A 16,270-nucleotide genomic window follows, 5' to 3' on the forward strand; every position below is an offset into this window, starting at 1 on the left:
GTTCCTGCTGCAATACATGCACTGGTTCTGCTGAGCAGGATTTGTAGTCTTGCTTCTGTAGCCTGCCAGTTTCAGGGGTGTCCCACACCCTCCTTGCTTTCAGGCCAGCTCATGCCGTGCCCTTACTTCTGCTTTCCTTTTTGCACAGCCTCTTATGCTTTTCTTGCGCATGCTAAGCTTTGCTTTCTTACCACTAACTTCTACCTCTCTTTTGGTGTTTGCTGCTGCTTTTCCCTGTTGCAACTCTCCATTTCACCCAGCACAACTTCTTGCCCTGCACTGTGCGTGGCCACGCATGGTCTGTGCTTCTCAGACCTTTGCCTTCACACACAGCACAGACCCTCCTTTCCCCTGCATTCTGGCTGTTTCTCTCCCAGTGTGCACCTCCTGGCTGCAGCTGCTTTTCTCTAGGCAGAGCCCTCCCATCCTCCCTCCAGCCTGCTCTTTGTGTGGTGCTCACTGCTGCTATCTCATAGCAGCAGTGCAGCCCCTCTGTCTGCTCCCTCCCACCCTCCTGCTGCAGACAGACCTCCCTTCTCCTGTCTGCTGCTTCTCTACCTTCTGTACAGCACAATCTTCCCTCGCACATGGGCTCTCTTCTCATGCTGGCTTACACAGATCTCCTTTTGCCTGGTTCTTGCTGTGGCTTTTTCTGTACTGTGACCGCATTCACCCTCCATCCCTGCTTCTCCCTTCTGCTGTTGTTGCAGTGAGCAGCTTTGGAAGTGCTTGCTCCACTTTTGTTCAGCACACAAATGGTGATCAAACCACCTGTGGCTGAAGGACCAGGTTTTTGTTTTCTGCTTCACAACCCTGAACCTGTGTTAATCCTGGGGCCCAGGCTTCTTCCTTCCTCTACTATCAACTTCCAGCCTTCTGACATTTTGCTTCTTTAAGACTTACGTGGGTAAAATTGCCTCCAAATGACAAATGACCATTTCTATTTGCATTTGTCCTTTCTTTCCTCCCTTACCTAGATAGTGTACACCATGCTCTTTCACTTAGTTCAGGTATTTTTGCCATCAGCATGTGTGTGGTGGTACCAGAAAATAAGTGCAGCATGTGCAGGTGGGCAAGAGAATGCTGAATTGAAAGCCCTTCTTGGGCAGGAAGGATAAGCAAAGCTACCATGCACCCCGCCTTCTACCTCTTGGCACATACACATTTCTTTAATGTCTGCTCCTTACTTGCCAGAGAGCTGCTTCACCATCTGTGGGCAGTACTTCTGGCAAAAGGTAGAAGCCCTGACTTTTAGAAGAAGTTTTAGAAGGAGATTTAGGAGATTTGTGTCGTGCCTGGTCGGGTTGAAGCTGTCCCTGCTCCTTGCAAGGACAGTTGTACTAGATGACTTTTAAAGGTCACCTGCAACCCGAACTATTCTATGCCAGCTATCCCCATGGCCAGTTCAGACCATGGGAAGCCGACATGAGCAGTAGCAGTTGCCATGTCCTGAGAAAACATTCCTGGGCAGCCCTTGAACACCCTGATCTCAGCCGGCTTTGCACATCCTGTGGAAGTACATTGGACTGTCTTCGGCACTGCTGGTGTACACAAGCCCCTGGGGCATGTATAGGAGCTTATGAGGTGCTCGCAGCAGGATGCATCCCCCATGGTGGCCCTGCCTGCAGTGCACTGCTCCCAGGGAGACCAGCAGTTAGGTAAAGGCAAGCTTTAGTCACCCATGGGGCCACTGGATTTCTTCCCAGAGAAGAAATCTGCAGGGTGAAGAGAAGAGAAGATCTGTTTAAAAGAGCTCAAGTGACTCCTGGGTGGTCCCCATCCCTCTGTCCTTATTACAGACCTGGAGTTTAAAAGCGTATGGAAACAAGAGCTAAAGTCCAAGCTCTTCTATGGGCAAGGGTGAAAGCATCTGGGCACACTTCAAGTCTGATGCTGTAAACTAGTCCAGCTGCCAGTCACAGTTATGGAAATTTGCGTCAATGCATCTATTGACTATTCTCCTTGGGGAATCTGGATGCAAAAGGCAGCATGGATCAGGGGCAGATGTTGGCCTGTGCAAGTCTCCTGTTCTTTGCCACAGCTGCTTTCTCCTCATAGGGTTTGAACATGGCTCTCATCTGTGATGTACATTTGTATAGGGTAGGCAGCAATCTTCCCATACTGTTCTGAAGGAATTTATCTGCATTTCAAACAGAGGTTTCAGGGTGGTTTTTAAGCTTCCAAGATATTTAATCTTTCCAATGTGTCAGCTTTTACACAAACAAATACAAGCAGCCTGCTTTGTGTGACACGTGTTGCCTGGTCTCTGAACAGTAATAAACCAGTAGGGCTGTGGATTGAAAAGTATGGCATTCGCCATGAAGTTACAGCTGGGAATAATTCTGCATGTCTTTCCAGCCACTTGTTTTATTAAAAAGTCATCTCAATCAGCACTTCATGACCAAGTCCACTGGTCATACATACAAAACAAAACGCCTGTACGAGCCTGGGTTCTCTTGCTTTAATGAAAAGCTCTTGATGGCTTTATTTAGGTAGCAGTAGAAATTTATTCCTTCAGCTGTTTCATTCATCTTGCCTAGCTGTGATCTTTTTAATTTTTATTTATTTTATTTTTTCTAATTTCCCTTTTAGCTGGTTTACATGCAATGCTAAAACATCCCTTTGGTGCAGGGTTGTGCCTGTTCTGAGCATCATTCTGCTGGGGTACCACAATCCACCACCCAGATCCACACCAGACCTCATGGCAGGAGGAGCAGCAGCATAGGCATCTCCACTACTGTCTTAAAACCAATTCAAAAGATGTTTAAGTAGAGCCCTGAGTGTTTTGCACAATGGCAGCTTTGTTAGTGATGATACAATGATGGAAGGAAGACTTGTGCTACTGTAGAAGATAAATGGCTGCAATAGGCATGGAAGGAATTAAGTCTTTCTTCTGCTCTTTCTCATGCAAGCGCTGAACATGCAGAGCAGGGACTTTACAACTTGCATGGTAGCTTGTGTCAACGGGATTATTAAATACCAGCTTCTTCTGTAGGGAGGGGGTAACGGGTGGGTAGGGAGCAGAGGAGCTGTGTGCATTTGGTATTTGCAGTGGTCTTCTGCGTCCATGTTCTTCTCCACAATGCGATTTTATGTCTCTCTGCTTAATTTTCAGCTCATCAAAGCAGGGTCATAATGGTTCTGTTCGTCCTGGAGATGGAGTGGCTGCTGAGCACTGGGCAAGACAAGCACTTCACGTGGCACTGTTCGGAGAGCGGCCAGCGGCTGGGAGGTTACCGCACCAGTGCCGGGGCCTGCGGCCTGCAGTATCCTCTGATGAGCTCTGGGTTTTGCTTCTGCTCTTTGGCACTTAATGAGCCTTTTCGGTGTATTTTTCTATTTGTCTTCCAGATTTTGTTTCCTGTATAGGTACAGTGCTTTGTGAGAGAAACAGTGATTTAAAGCCAATTTTAAAAACTGTCTGTTCTCCTTGCTTTGTCTCCTTAACGCATGGTGGCATATTTAGGTCTAACCATTTTTGAGCAAAACAAAGGGCAATCTGCAACCTATTGTGGTCTGCTTTTGTAATAAATATGGACAGGGCCTTCATTTAAACATGCAGCACATGCTTTTTTCTAAGAATTAACGGTAGCAAAGTAGGTCAGTGATCAGGTCAGCGTGCCTTTGTGTATGCATGGTAAAAATTAAATTACTTTAATATAAAATAATGAGTGCTTGTCCTTCACTCTGGAACAACCCACTATATATTGGGAATTTGGGTTAACTAACGAGTAAATGGCTCCAGAAATGGCACTCAAGTGGCTTATTCACCTAGAGCTGCCCCAGCTGCCTGGCAATAAAAGAAATATTAATTCAGCTTTATTGCAAATGAAAAGGGAAGTGGAAAAGTATGAGCTCTTAGGCTGAAACCAGGGGTTAGCATAAACAGCCTTTTTAGTGCCCTTTAGCATATGTGGTATAGATGATGGGTGTTTTGCTAGTTCATGGGAAGTGACCCAGAATTACTGTCTGAACATGGATTTGCTTTATATTGTCTGGTCTTTCAGCCAATTTAAAAAGCATTAAGACTAAACTTATATTTTAATTAAGTGATAAATAATTTTGAAAGTGTGATGCAGTAATTTGACCTGTATTTCCTAAACCTCTCTAGAGAACAGACCATTTTGAGTGATTCAAAATTTTGGAGGGCACTTTAATTTGGGTCATCAGATCATAGTGTTGGAGGGCAGGGGAATGGAGAATCACTGACAAATATTGCACAAATCTTGGCAGAACAAGGAACGTGTTTTTTTTCCTCAGTGTTCTGTGTGCATAAAATCAGTGCTAAGCAGTTGTACCTTAAATATCCAGTATGGACTCTGAATGTGGAATTAAATTGGATGAAGAGGTCAGAATCTGTCCAGATAGGTGGTTCCAGTAGGTGGCTGAATGGGTCCAGATTTCATTGAGGTTAGGGTATGTTGGGTGATGCACCTGACATAGCTGACACTTCCCCAAATACAACATAAATGAATAACCTGTCATCGTATTTGTAAACTTAACTATAATGAAGAAACAGAAAACTAGTAATAGTTATTTTATACAATTTGGGAATGGAAAGAGAGAGTGGATGCCATCCAATTCTAACACTCGAGTTAGAGAGCCTGAGGAGATGACTTCTGTGTTCATGGTGAAGGGCTACTTCAAAAGTGTTTCGTAACATAAACACGAATTGCATCCTCTGGAGTAGTATCATTTTTTCTCACTGTTTGTTTACTCAAGGAGACTGCCTTTTTACTATGAAGAGGTGTAAGCTTGATGCCTGAAAGTACACTCTGAATACCTCCTTGAGACTGGAGCACTATGCACGAGGTTGCAGGACACTCATGCTAAAAGAACTAACAAGTCATGAAAGGAATGCAAAGCTTGTATAAGCAATGTATTTTCCTCAGCATTTATCCATCAGATTTGATGTGGAAACCCGGCACGTGTTTGTTGGTGATCATTCTGGGCAAGTGACCATACTCAAACTAGAGCAAGAGTCCTGCAGCCTTGTGACGACATTTAAGGGACACACAGGTAAGGCCTCGGGGGTAAACGCAGTTGGGTTCATCATCTCTGCTCAGCATCATGGCGATTTGACTCTCCTGTGAAACACCAGGATGGCTTGTGTCAGTGTATAGCATAGAAGGGAGGTAGATCTCAAACTGTCACTAGAGCTCAGGGAAGTTTATTCTTTATGGGTAAAACTGAGAGCGATCAGATTTCTGATCAGAAAACTTCTGTAGCAGAAAACACCACAACCAGTAGCTGCTAATTAAAGCAGAGTGAGAGCAGAATGAGTTGTGCTAACTTGGGGAAAAAGGTTGCTCCTCAAGGAAAGAGCCATATTGGTAGACACTTTTGCCCAAGTGGAATAGGCATATCTCGGAGTTGCTAACTCCTTGTTTCACTGCTGGGACTTGTGCCCCATCATGCTTTAAAAACAGTAATCCTGGAATGTGATCCTGCCATTTAACAGAAGAAATGGTGGTCATTTCTAGGCTTTCTCTCCATAGCCCTTCTCTCTGATTGAACGCTAGTAGCTCAGTCATGAGGTACAACAGTGTAGTTCAATCCTCGTGCTAGGATACAGTGAAGATGCCCATGATATTGCACGCTTGCTTCTCTTTTTTTAATAATATCTATCTTCTGGGAATGATGGAGGTGAAAAGCTGTGTAGTCACACCATGACCATCCTTCTACTTCACTGCTCGGTGGATTCACCCATGCGAGTGACAGCAGAGCTCTCTGGTGCAGAAGGGCACAATGGGGCTTCAGTAGATTTTCTAGGCTGTCAGTTTTCAGCTGGCAAGCACAGTGGCTGTGTGGCCCTTGCTAAAGGGACCTGTGTTTTAATCACTCTTATTTTTTGTTGTTTGTATGTATGTATGTATGTATCTGATATCTATCTATAGCTACATTCCTATCTTCCACTTTCTGTAATGAAATTACTGTTGTGTGCATGTCCTATTTCAGGTGGTGTCACTGCTCTCTGTTGGGACCCAATACAGCGAGTTTTATTCTCAGGCAGTTCTGATCATTCCATTATAATGTGGGATATTGGAGGAAGAAAAGGAACAGCCATCGAGCTGCAAGGACATAAGTACGTTCAAAGCCCTTCCTCCTGCTTTTATGGGAGAAAACCTAAAGCCCGAAGCCACATCTGGAATCAAACATCCCAAAGGTTACAGTCTTCACATGCCTCAAGCTTGTATGTGTGACTCCCTGTGGTCCATATACAACTGGAATAAGTTGATTATAGTAAGTTTTTCAGTGTTGGACCCACAGGCTGGTTTGAGAGTCTGCAAAGGGTGGTGAAGGAAAGCACAATATCTGTAGTCCTGAATGTGTCATGCCAGAGCCTGCCCCTTTGTTGGAAAGAGGAAGGTCCTAAAATGAGAACAGCTGCAGGGAAATTCTCGCTTTTTAAGTGTTAAGGTCTTTCTCTCCCCTAGAGGGAGCATCAGGCTTGGACAATTAGTCCCTTTTTACTCCATGCTAACTTTTTCCATACCACTTTACTTACAGCCTGAATTCTAAATGATGTGCTTTACCCATAGGGGCCTTCACCATCTCTTCAAATGCAAAGAGGCTTTATCTTTGCATGTACAGACCTCACGTTTGCACAGCATAGTAAAAGTCTTTGGAGAAGAGTAAGCCTGTGCTGGGTGTTGAATAGAGATCAGAATGCAATGACCTGGCAATGCAACAGGTTTCTTTCAGTGTGTTGGGAGTGCATATATATGGGACTTGCACACCGTGCTGAGGTCTGGAAAGGCAAAATCCCACAGTGGTTTTGGTCTAAATGTTTCTTATACATTCATACATTTCTTTTGAGTAATGCTGCACTCTGCTGAACAATTTGGATGCTGCTGGGATTTCAGAGCACTGCAGAGCTCTTGCTGAAATTCCCAGATTACCCTTGTACCCTAACAGTTGTTCTTGCTAATGTACCACTGCTAGATTTATTGCTGTGGAAATCAGTTCTCCTGATAAAAATTTAGCCTCTGGGTCTTAATCTGTGGCACAGCTGTTGGCTGGCACTGTACAGCGTAGAAACCTGGTCCTAAGGACAGCAGGGACCAAGAAACATTTCACCTGATGGTGCCACTGATGTGGGCAGGCGGGTGAGGTGAAGGCAAACTGTGCCATAAACACAGGCCCCTTTGGAGGAGCGGCCCTATGCACAAGAAGATGCATTGGCATCAAAGTCCTTTGGGCAGACAAGACCAGCGGTGGTAGCAAAGAAAACCAAATGTTGTGGATGATTTCCAGTCACTTTGTGCTCAGTTCTCAGTTACTGATTCTTCTTAATCTTGTTTCTCATTTACTGATTCTTCTTAATCTTGTATTTTCCCAAAATAGTCTCTATTTCTCAGGTTGTAAATAGCTTGAGATGAGGTCTGGTTTTCTTTCTTTTATGAAGAACGGAGCACAGCTTTAGGGGTTTAAGCTGAATTGTTTCTCCCATGTTGCTTTTTTCTTAAGAGAAGAAGCAGAAGCACCTAAACTGTCCACCATACCCTAGGAAGGTTTAGGAAAAATTTAGTGATTCCTATATTATTTTTTCCAGTGATAGAAAAGAATCTTCAGCAGTTCCTCAGTGCTTCTTTCCTAGATGTTACAGAGATTGATGAAAACGAAGTTGTTACTGACTTTCTGAGAAGAAGGTACCCTGCCGGGGCTGTGTTTATGCACCCAAACGTGGCCTCAGAGAAGCCCGGAGCTGCAGCTCTGTTCTGGCTTCCCAGTGCAGCTGGGACCTCCCATCTCAAGGGCAGCAAAAGCAGCTGTCAGAACAGGTCTTTCTTTTGTGGATGCTGCCCAGATGCTGCCCAAATGAGCAACAGTCTGGTTCTGATCCCAGCTGGACAGCAAAGACTGATCTGCATCTGATGGATGCCATGTAAAGGGAGGGGAGAAGGGAAACGTGAGCAAGCAAGTGGTTTATACTGCTTTATTGTATATTCGACGCTTACTTGTGTGCTAGCCATCGATGGTTGGTTAGTAACTGTCTTGTTTCTTTTTCAGTGATAAAGTTCAGTCTCTCTCCTATGCTCACCACACTCGGCAGCTCATCTCCTGTGGTGCAGATGGGGGAATCGTTGTCTGGAACATGGATGTTGAGAGGCAGGAGGTAGGTACTCGGTTCTTGTCGATTTGGTCTGAAACAGTCTTGGGAAGAAGGGGCCTTTCTAAAATGTGCGACTTTCAACCTGAACAAGATCATTCCAGGCTTTAAAAATGTTTTTGGACATGCTCCAGTTGTTATACAGCAATTATGCTGTGCCTTTGATAATATGGTACAGGGGAAATTGTCTGGAAGAAAATGCATATTAAGTAGGCTGCTAAATGGCTCTTACTCTTTACATTACTGCTCCAAAAGACATCCTCTGAGAAGGGTATTGTGAGATGTTCTGCTTTGTTTTTCATGACACCATGAGAAATATCAGTTCAGAGGTAAATGGATTCATAATTATTAGGGTTTTTTAAGAAAACCAAATAAGAAAGCTCTTTGTCACCTCTGGAAACCTGCAATTCAGGGTGTTTTTCCTCTTCTTGCTAAAATGACATTTAACTAGGGCTTCAATCTCACCCATAACTTGGTCTTGCTTCCCCCTGGTGTAACCACACAGAAGCAGGGTAAGCAATGACTTTACCGATCCAGACAGTAAGATTTCACCCACATGCTCCTAATTGCTTTTGTGCTGCACGGCTAATGAGCGTAAGTGGGTGCAGAAACTGCACCCCAGGTCTTTGGCGCTGTGGGAAGCAGCCTTCACTTGGCAATTTCTGAGCCCTGACTCAGAGATGGGGAACGAGCGCGGTGCTGAGTGAGTCAGGCGCCAGCCCGGCTCAGCACCATGGCAAATCCTGGCAACGTGAGTCACGGCAAACCTCTGCCCTGTTCCTGTTCCTGCGGGGGGCACACGGGCACCCCAAGTCCCTGCGGTGGGTAGGTCTGAGCAGGGCTTTTGGCAGCACAGGCTTTCTCCAGCTTTGCTGGTTCTCAAGGGCTTTGGCCTCCCTGGGTCCTGTGTGTCTCCCTGGAGCAAGGAGCAAAGTTAAGTGGAAAATTGGATTTAAAAAACTACTGCAATAGGCCTAGGCAGGAACTGAGCTCCCTTTTTAATGTGAATTAGCATTCCAGTTGGCTGTCTTTAATTGCTAAGCTAATGGCCAATTATGTCATCAGCTCCAAAGTGAAGCGAAAGCAGAGTTGCTTCCTCCTTCCCAACAGATGTTTCCTTTTTGCTGCAACTCGAGCATCCAGAAACGAAATTCTTTATATATTTGCTGCCTTTGAAAGTCAGGGCTAAGGGTTAAGACTGGCTTCTCACAAAACAGGCAGCAATGCTGTGACAAGGCTGGTTTAAAAAGTGGAGGAGAAATGTAATTAGCTAAATGAGGGCTTAGCAGCAGATGCTAATGGGTTCTCTGCTTTCTCTAACTGGCTATGTGTGCTTGTTCATGTTATCAAGTAGCGTGGTAGGGTGTTCATGGTGCTAAACCACCCCTGAAACATGAACCTTTGAGATTTTAATACCAAATCTTGGTTTGGGGTCCCAGAGTATTTTCTTCTGGATTTTGGCTTTGTTATTTTTGTCCTTATTTAGGGGTTTTCTGCATGTGATATATGTGCTCAGTACGCATTTTAATGCTATCAGATTTTCCCAGATCTCTGAGATTAAGGGAATTAAACCATTTTAGCCCTCGATTGTTTTATTTTAATCTCTGTTTTTAAAAAGCTGTAACATCTGAAAGATGCTGGAAGCTGTGTTTCTGTTTGACTACAAAGGAGTTACTAGTCACAAGCAAATGTCTTCCTCATCCATAGTGTTCAGATGCTTAAGAGCTGAAATCTTATAGATGCAGATGTAAATCTGTAGACATTAAACGAGAAGACTATTGTGGGTAGGAAAAGACAAGGATTTGTCACAGCAGAATGAGCTGCCTTCAGAGTTACTAGCAGAAGTAGTAGAAGCAGGCAGTTGTTTTATTGCTGGGGGTCAAAGCTGTCCTGGGAGCTGAGGGTCTCCATCAGCCTTATCTTTGCCTGGCTTTTGTATTATTTTTAATTCTTAATTTCAGCTGGGTTTCTTGCCATTTTAAATTGCAGCATGTCAGAAGCCGGTGGCTCTGATAAGGCAACCACAGTTTGCTAATAGCAATTCCTCATAAATTATTAAATGTTATTGGTTATTTGATCACCTGGAGTTGGTGGGGCTGGTGGGAAGGTGTTGCAGTGGTGCTGGGGCAGTGGTGACAGGGCTGGCCAGGGCTGTCCTGCTGGAGGGATGAGACAGACCTGCTTGCTAGCACCAGCTTTGGGCTGAGCTTTTGGGGAGGACAACGAGAGAGGACCAGAAGTCATCTGCTGGGAAGGAGCATAGGCCAAGCTAGGACAGATGGGTGGGCAGCAGCTGGAAAGGGGTCAAGAACCAAGACTCTTTGAGAGTCTCACATCCCCCAGAATGTTTCTTAAATATTGTGGGGAGACACAGTCTGTGTCGTCCCCCAAGCAAGGCAAGTGTCAAGGGACCCAAATGTAGGGGAGGAGATCACCTACCCCCTCTGCATGTCCCCCTGCCACTTCAGGTGTTTCCTGAGCTCTTTCAGGATCTGGCAAGACTTACTTCCCTATAGGGTGTCTGGTCCATGCTACTCTGCACAGCAAAACCTAGCTGCAGGAGACAGAAGTGCCTTTAATATTTTCTTTCTTTTCTTTAAATCTTCTTACCCTCTTTATCCACAGCATGAGTGCAAAGATACACCCTGCATTAGGAAATGGAAGACCTTCTTTCCATTGTCTTTGTGTAAAAGCAGGAAAAAGAGCTGGTTTGGGTTTTAGGCTTGTTCAGGTGAATCTCATCTTGTTCACCCCTGTGTGTGATTTGTAGCAGAGATACCTCTGGCAGCAGGAATGCCTTTTACAGTATTGAAAGAAAGAAAGAAATAATAATGAAAAATTGCTGGGATTTCAGATACCTCTCCTTCCCTCCAGATGAGTAGCTTGGCTTTTGGAAAATACTAATCACCCCCAGTTCCCACCAGAGGCAACAGCAGATGTTAAATGCTGTCCAGACAGGACAGAATATTTGTACATGCTTAATTCCAAACCTGGGGAGGTGGGAGATGCTCGTTTGCTCCTGGGTTATTTTTATGGTCTTATAATCAAACTCTGCTTCATGATTTGGGTAAGAAATGTTCTTCCTGTGTCCTTCAGGGCTCAGAGCTGAGCCAAAAAAGACATCCCAGAGAACAGTCAAAATGGCATCTTGTGAAAATGGGGATTTTAAATTAAGTTTAGTTGGCTGCATTACCGCACCCCAGTACATCTTTGTTGTCCTGTCTCTAGGCTCCACTGGAAGCTTTTCTGTTTGTTGCTCACTCCAACTTTGTCTATGTGTGTGTGTTGCAGACCCCTGAGTGGCTGGATAGTGATTCCTGTCAAAAATGTGACCAGCCTTTCTTCTGGAACTTCAAGCAAATGTGGGACAGTAAGAAAATAGGCCTCAGGCAGGTTTGTATGCATCCTTGCTGTGTTAATACGGTGCATTTAGGCTTTTCTCTCATAATAAACAGTAGTAACCTTTTTCCCCATAAAGCCTTGTGAACTTGCACTTTGTTCTTCCACTGAGTGCTCGATAGTGGGACAGTGAGCTCCCCTCTGATGAGGCTTGATTTTGTGGTTGGAAGGAGCACACTTTTTTTTCTTCTTTTATTTTTTTTCTTTTCAGCCAGTCGCAATAAGAAGTGCATGTATAGGCCTTGGGCTGATTAAGTTGGTTTGGGGCCTTCCATGGCTTCAGCTGTGTGGGATTTTGCTTATTGTTAGTTGAATGTGCTGTAAAAAGAAAATTGCAGCTGATTTTTGGAGATTGTCCTGGAACCAAAACTGTTTTCAATGAGGTGGAGTAAACATCTGTAACTGCTCAGGCTGTTTTGGAAAAGGCTTATTGGTCTGCTTGGAACATGCTGCTGTGTTTTCCTGCCCAGCAGGAGAGGTCTGTGGATTGCAGACTTTTGGGAGAGAAGCATAAAAATGCTGAAAGGGATGTTCTCATGGAGCTTGGAGAAGTCAGGTGTCTGCGGCAGAGCTGAGCCGCGTCTTCTCTTTATGTAACGCTCATCACTGCAGAGCCTGCCTGTCCTGCGGCCACTGAGGCAGCCTTGCAGTTCTACACAAGGTTATTGAAGCAGGGGCAGGTGCTGATCTCTTCTCTCTGGTGACCAATGACAGAACCCGAGGGAATGGCAGGAAGATGTGCCAGGGGAGGTTCAGGTTGGACATTAGGAAAAGGTTCTTCCCCAAGAGGGTGGTGGAGCACTGGAACAGGCTCCCCAGGGAGGTGTCACGGCCCCAAGCCTGACAGTGTTCAAGAAGAGACTGGACAACACCCTCAGACACATGGTGTGAACTGTGGGGTTGTCCTGTGCAGGGACAGGAGCTGGACTCGATGATCCTTGTGGGTCCCTTCCAACTCAGGACATTCTGGGATTCTATGATACACAGCCAATACACAAGAAAACATGAGGCGGATAGCATCAAAATGCAGAAACACTTGTGCTTCTGGGACCAAAGATGGCCAAAGGAGTTGACCAAGATGATTAGGTGGTAGATGTTTATAATTAGAGGCTGGAATGGGACTCCAGAATGACACTGTGCCAATGTGGCCCTGTCCTACCTCAACTTGGAGATGTCTTAATGTGTCACATGCTACTGAGTGGTGGTGTCATCCCCTACAAGCCCAAAGTGAGACTCTCAGGGACAGGGGTAATTATAGCTCCCAGCCCTGTGGCAGACGCCCATCTGGCAGGGACATATCTCTTACGCACATAGCAGGGCTCTTTGTCCAGTGCTCCTGTCTCTCACTGTGCTAACAAAAAGAGGACAGCTTAGACTTCCTTCTTCTACCTTCTGCTCTGTTGAAAATCTTCTGTAACACAGGTCACACTCAGTGTAGAAGTCCTGACCCACAACTACATCCACAGATGCCAGGTGGTGGAGGCAGAGATGATTTACTGGGTGGTATATATTGTCACCTGGAGCCTGAGAGAGAGGTAGAGTCCACCTAGCCTGGGCAGAGCTTTATCTGGCACCTTCCAGTGTCCATACTATTGCTCAGCTGCTTCTTGCCCCAGGTAATGGAGGAGATGGGCAAAGTAAGAATTTTTTTTCCCCCGTTTATTCTGAAGTTGTTGCCTATTTTCCTTCATAGAATCATGGTATAGTTTGGGTTGACCATCAAAGTTCATCTAGTCCAACCCCTCTGCAATGAGCAGGGACATCTTCAGCTAGATCAGGTTGCTCAGAGCCCCATCCAGCCTGGCCTTGAATGTCTCCAGGGATGGGGTGTCAACCACCTCTCTGGGCAACCTGTTCACCCTCTTTGTGAAAAATTTCTTCCTCGTGTCTAGCCTGAATCTCCTCTCCTCTAGTTCAAAACCACCACTCCCTGTCCCACCACAACAGGCCCTGCTACAAAGTCCATCCCCATCCTTCCCATCGTCTTCTTCATGTTCTCTGGAAGAGTCACTTTGCTGTTTGCTGCAGCCTTCACTGGGTCTTGCTTGAGTGAGTCAGTGGAGTCTGTGGGACCTGAGCAGTGATGTGGGTTTGTGGCTCAAGATGTCTTTCTGCATGTTGTCTCCCACAGCATCACTGCCGGAAGTGTGGGAAAGCTGTGTGCGGCAAATGCAGCTCCAAGCGCTCCTCCATCCCGCTGATGGGGTTCGAGTTCGAAGTGAGGGTCTGTGACAGCTGTCACGAGTCCATAACGGATGAAGAGTAAGTGTGGACGCTGAGCCGGCTTGCGCTGGAGTGCGGTGAAACTCCAGTGTTTGGGAGGGCTGGGGGGAATGCAAACCCTCCACCCTTGTGCCTCTCAGGCTGGAGATGTCTCAAAGTGGAGTTTACAAAGAGGTTGCTGCATTGATGATTTACAGCAGCATTCAAATACTTATTCAACAGAGAACATTTTTGACGAAAATCCTGCAGTTGCGGTCTTTGCTGATTTCCGGATCTCTTTCTTCAGGCGGGCTCCCACAGCTACTTTCCACGACAGTAAGCACAACATCGTTCACGTACACTTTGATGCCACCAGAGGATGGCTCTTGACCTCGGGGACAGACAAGGTTATTAAGGTAGGAGCGAGGAGCTTGCTCTAGCCCCTGTATGGCATTTCCCTTTCCTCTCCAGTGTGGTTTCAGGTGTGTCCTACCTGCTTTCTTACACCCAGAGACCTCTCACTCATCAACTTTTGCCCAGTAAGGACCAAGGAGGTCTTGGTCTATGAAGTTGCTGCCCGAAGGGGCTGGGATAAGTACTCACTGTAGCTTTTCCTCTGGGAAGATAAACTGTATTTTGACACGACGAATCTCAGTTTGTGTGGCTAGGTAAAGAAATAGCTAAAATAATGAATAAGTTTATAACAAAGCTTGAATAATTAAAAAAAAACAAAAAACAAACAACCCACGTCACAATGTGTTGTGACTATGTTAATCATTCAAGTTAGCGACATAGTGTGGGGTTTTTGGTTTCTCTCAAGGCCAGCTGTGAACCTGGCTCATAAAGCACAGTGACATACAGAATGTCATTTGGTCATCCTCCATCAGTCTGACATGAGTGCTGGAAAATGAAAGCAAACTTCTTCAGACTTGCTGCTTCCCCCTCTAACCATGTAGCCTCTCTTAAGCAGGAAAAAAAGAGTGAAATTATTCAGACATTACTTTATATACTATATTTTATTATCTTTTACTATTATTCACTATATTGTTTTATTTTGTTGTATTAACAGTTATGGGATATGACACCAGTAGTGTCTTGATGGTACATCAGTGGAACCTGAAAGGTGATATTTCCAGAAGAAACAGATTTCCTAACCCTAATCATACTGCAGAAGATAGGTAACGCTGGGTGCATACAGCAGATGAAGAAGGAACTAATGTGTTTACAACGATTTTACATCCTCTGCTTGATCAAGGCTGAACATTTGCACGAAGACTCTTTCCACTTATTCTCAAAATATACAAGAAAGTATTTTTTTAACTAATGGTTTGTACGATCCAACTTCAGTTGTCCTGAGTTTCTTTGGAAAATCCGTGTGCGGTGCAATTTTTAGTTTTTATATTTCACCATGTCGAGATACTTGCTGATTTGTACAGAAGGTTCTTGGGTTGTATCTTACCATGTGAATTTTGGGTATCAACATACTGTATCGGGCAATCGGCTCTCCCCGCAGTGAGTACCTATTGATTTGGGATGTTTCTGCGGACCACATTCTCTTCAGTGTTGGAACTGCAGCCGTGGTGTCGTGTGTTCTCCGGGTGCATCACCGAGGAGCTGATGGACTATTGCAGTTCCTAAACGGGCTCTACCATCTACCTGTCCTAGTGGGCATCACCCAGAGAGAGTGTTGTTGGTTTGTAGTAGCTAAAATCCAGCTTCCTGCCTCTTTCCTTGCTGCACAAGTTGCAAAACCAGGGGGGCAGGTTGCTTAGCAACTAGTTTCTACAAAAACTGAAATAGTTTTTCCGTCTCAGAGCATTACAAGGAGCACACAGACCTGTTTGAGTTTGATGAGGCTGACAGGCTGAATCAAATTAAATTACTGGCAACAGGAACTTTGGGGTGTGTGTGCATGGGTGGAGGGGGGACAGATCTAAAACTGGTTTAAGTCTGAAAAAATCTAGTTTTCCTCTACCTCTACCTTGCTCAGCAACATTTCAGCATTTATACCTGTGTTGTTGAAGATGAATTCGATTTCCCTGTTTTCCATACGGTTAGTCATATTTATTTTTTAAAATGCTGATGGTTTTTATTAATTTCCCCTATAGACCAGAAACTGATATTGCTGAATGACACCCATTGTCCTATTGTCATATTTTATGGTTTCTTTTAAAAATAAAAACAATTTTAAAACCTGGATTGACCTAAATTACCTTTTTAGAAGGATATTGCTGGAATGAATGAACAAAAATAAAGGTGCTTTTTCCAAAGGCATCTTCTCTGAGGAGTCAACTCTTTGTGCCTTTAATCCGTTTTAGCATGCTGTTGGCGTAGAGAACAGAACAGCAGGCTAGTGCCAGGGCTTTCCTGTACCTCCTCCTTAAGCAGTGCTCGTGCTCGGTGCCACAGCACCTCAGGGGTGCTCAGTCCTGCCCCATTCCAGACTGCACCTTTCCCCGCTAAAGCGGGGAGGCCATGATGTTTACCACTGCAGAGCACATTGCTACCTAGAGAAGCCTTGTGTTTTCCCTCGAGTGGTACTGCCAAAAGAAAAGA

At 45.0% G+C, this 16,270-nt stretch overlaps 1 protein-coding gene across 1 annotated transcript in view; it reads left to right on the top strand.

The window, feature by feature from the left end:
* Window positions 1-15,911, top strand: part of WDFY2 (WD repeat and FYVE domain containing 2) — a 67,197-nt gene extending 51,286 nt beyond the window's left edge. The window contains exons 5-12 of the mRNA XM_082053651.1: window positions 3,116-3,266; window positions 4,907-5,019; window positions 5,959-6,085; window positions 8,014-8,119; window positions 11,405-11,506; window positions 13,644-13,774; window positions 14,022-14,130; window positions 14,784-15,911. Coding sequence (XP_081909777.1) covers window positions 3,116-3,266; window positions 4,907-5,019; window positions 5,959-6,085; window positions 8,014-8,119; window positions 11,405-11,506; window positions 13,644-13,774; window positions 14,022-14,130; window positions 14,784-14,813 — 869 coding nt within the window. The 3' untranslated portion in view covers window positions 14,814-15,911. The remainder of the gene's footprint in view (window positions 1-3,115; window positions 3,267-4,906; window positions 5,020-5,958; window positions 6,086-8,013; window positions 8,120-11,404; window positions 11,507-13,643; window positions 13,775-14,021; window positions 14,131-14,783) is intronic.
* Window positions 15,912-16,270: the final 359 nt, after the last annotated feature.

Source organism: Streptopelia decaocto (assembly GCF_964273445.1).
Source record: "Streptopelia decaocto genome assembly, chromosome: 1".
Lineage (NCBI taxonomy): Eukaryota > Metazoa > Chordata > Aves > Columbiformes > Columbidae > Streptopelia > Streptopelia decaocto.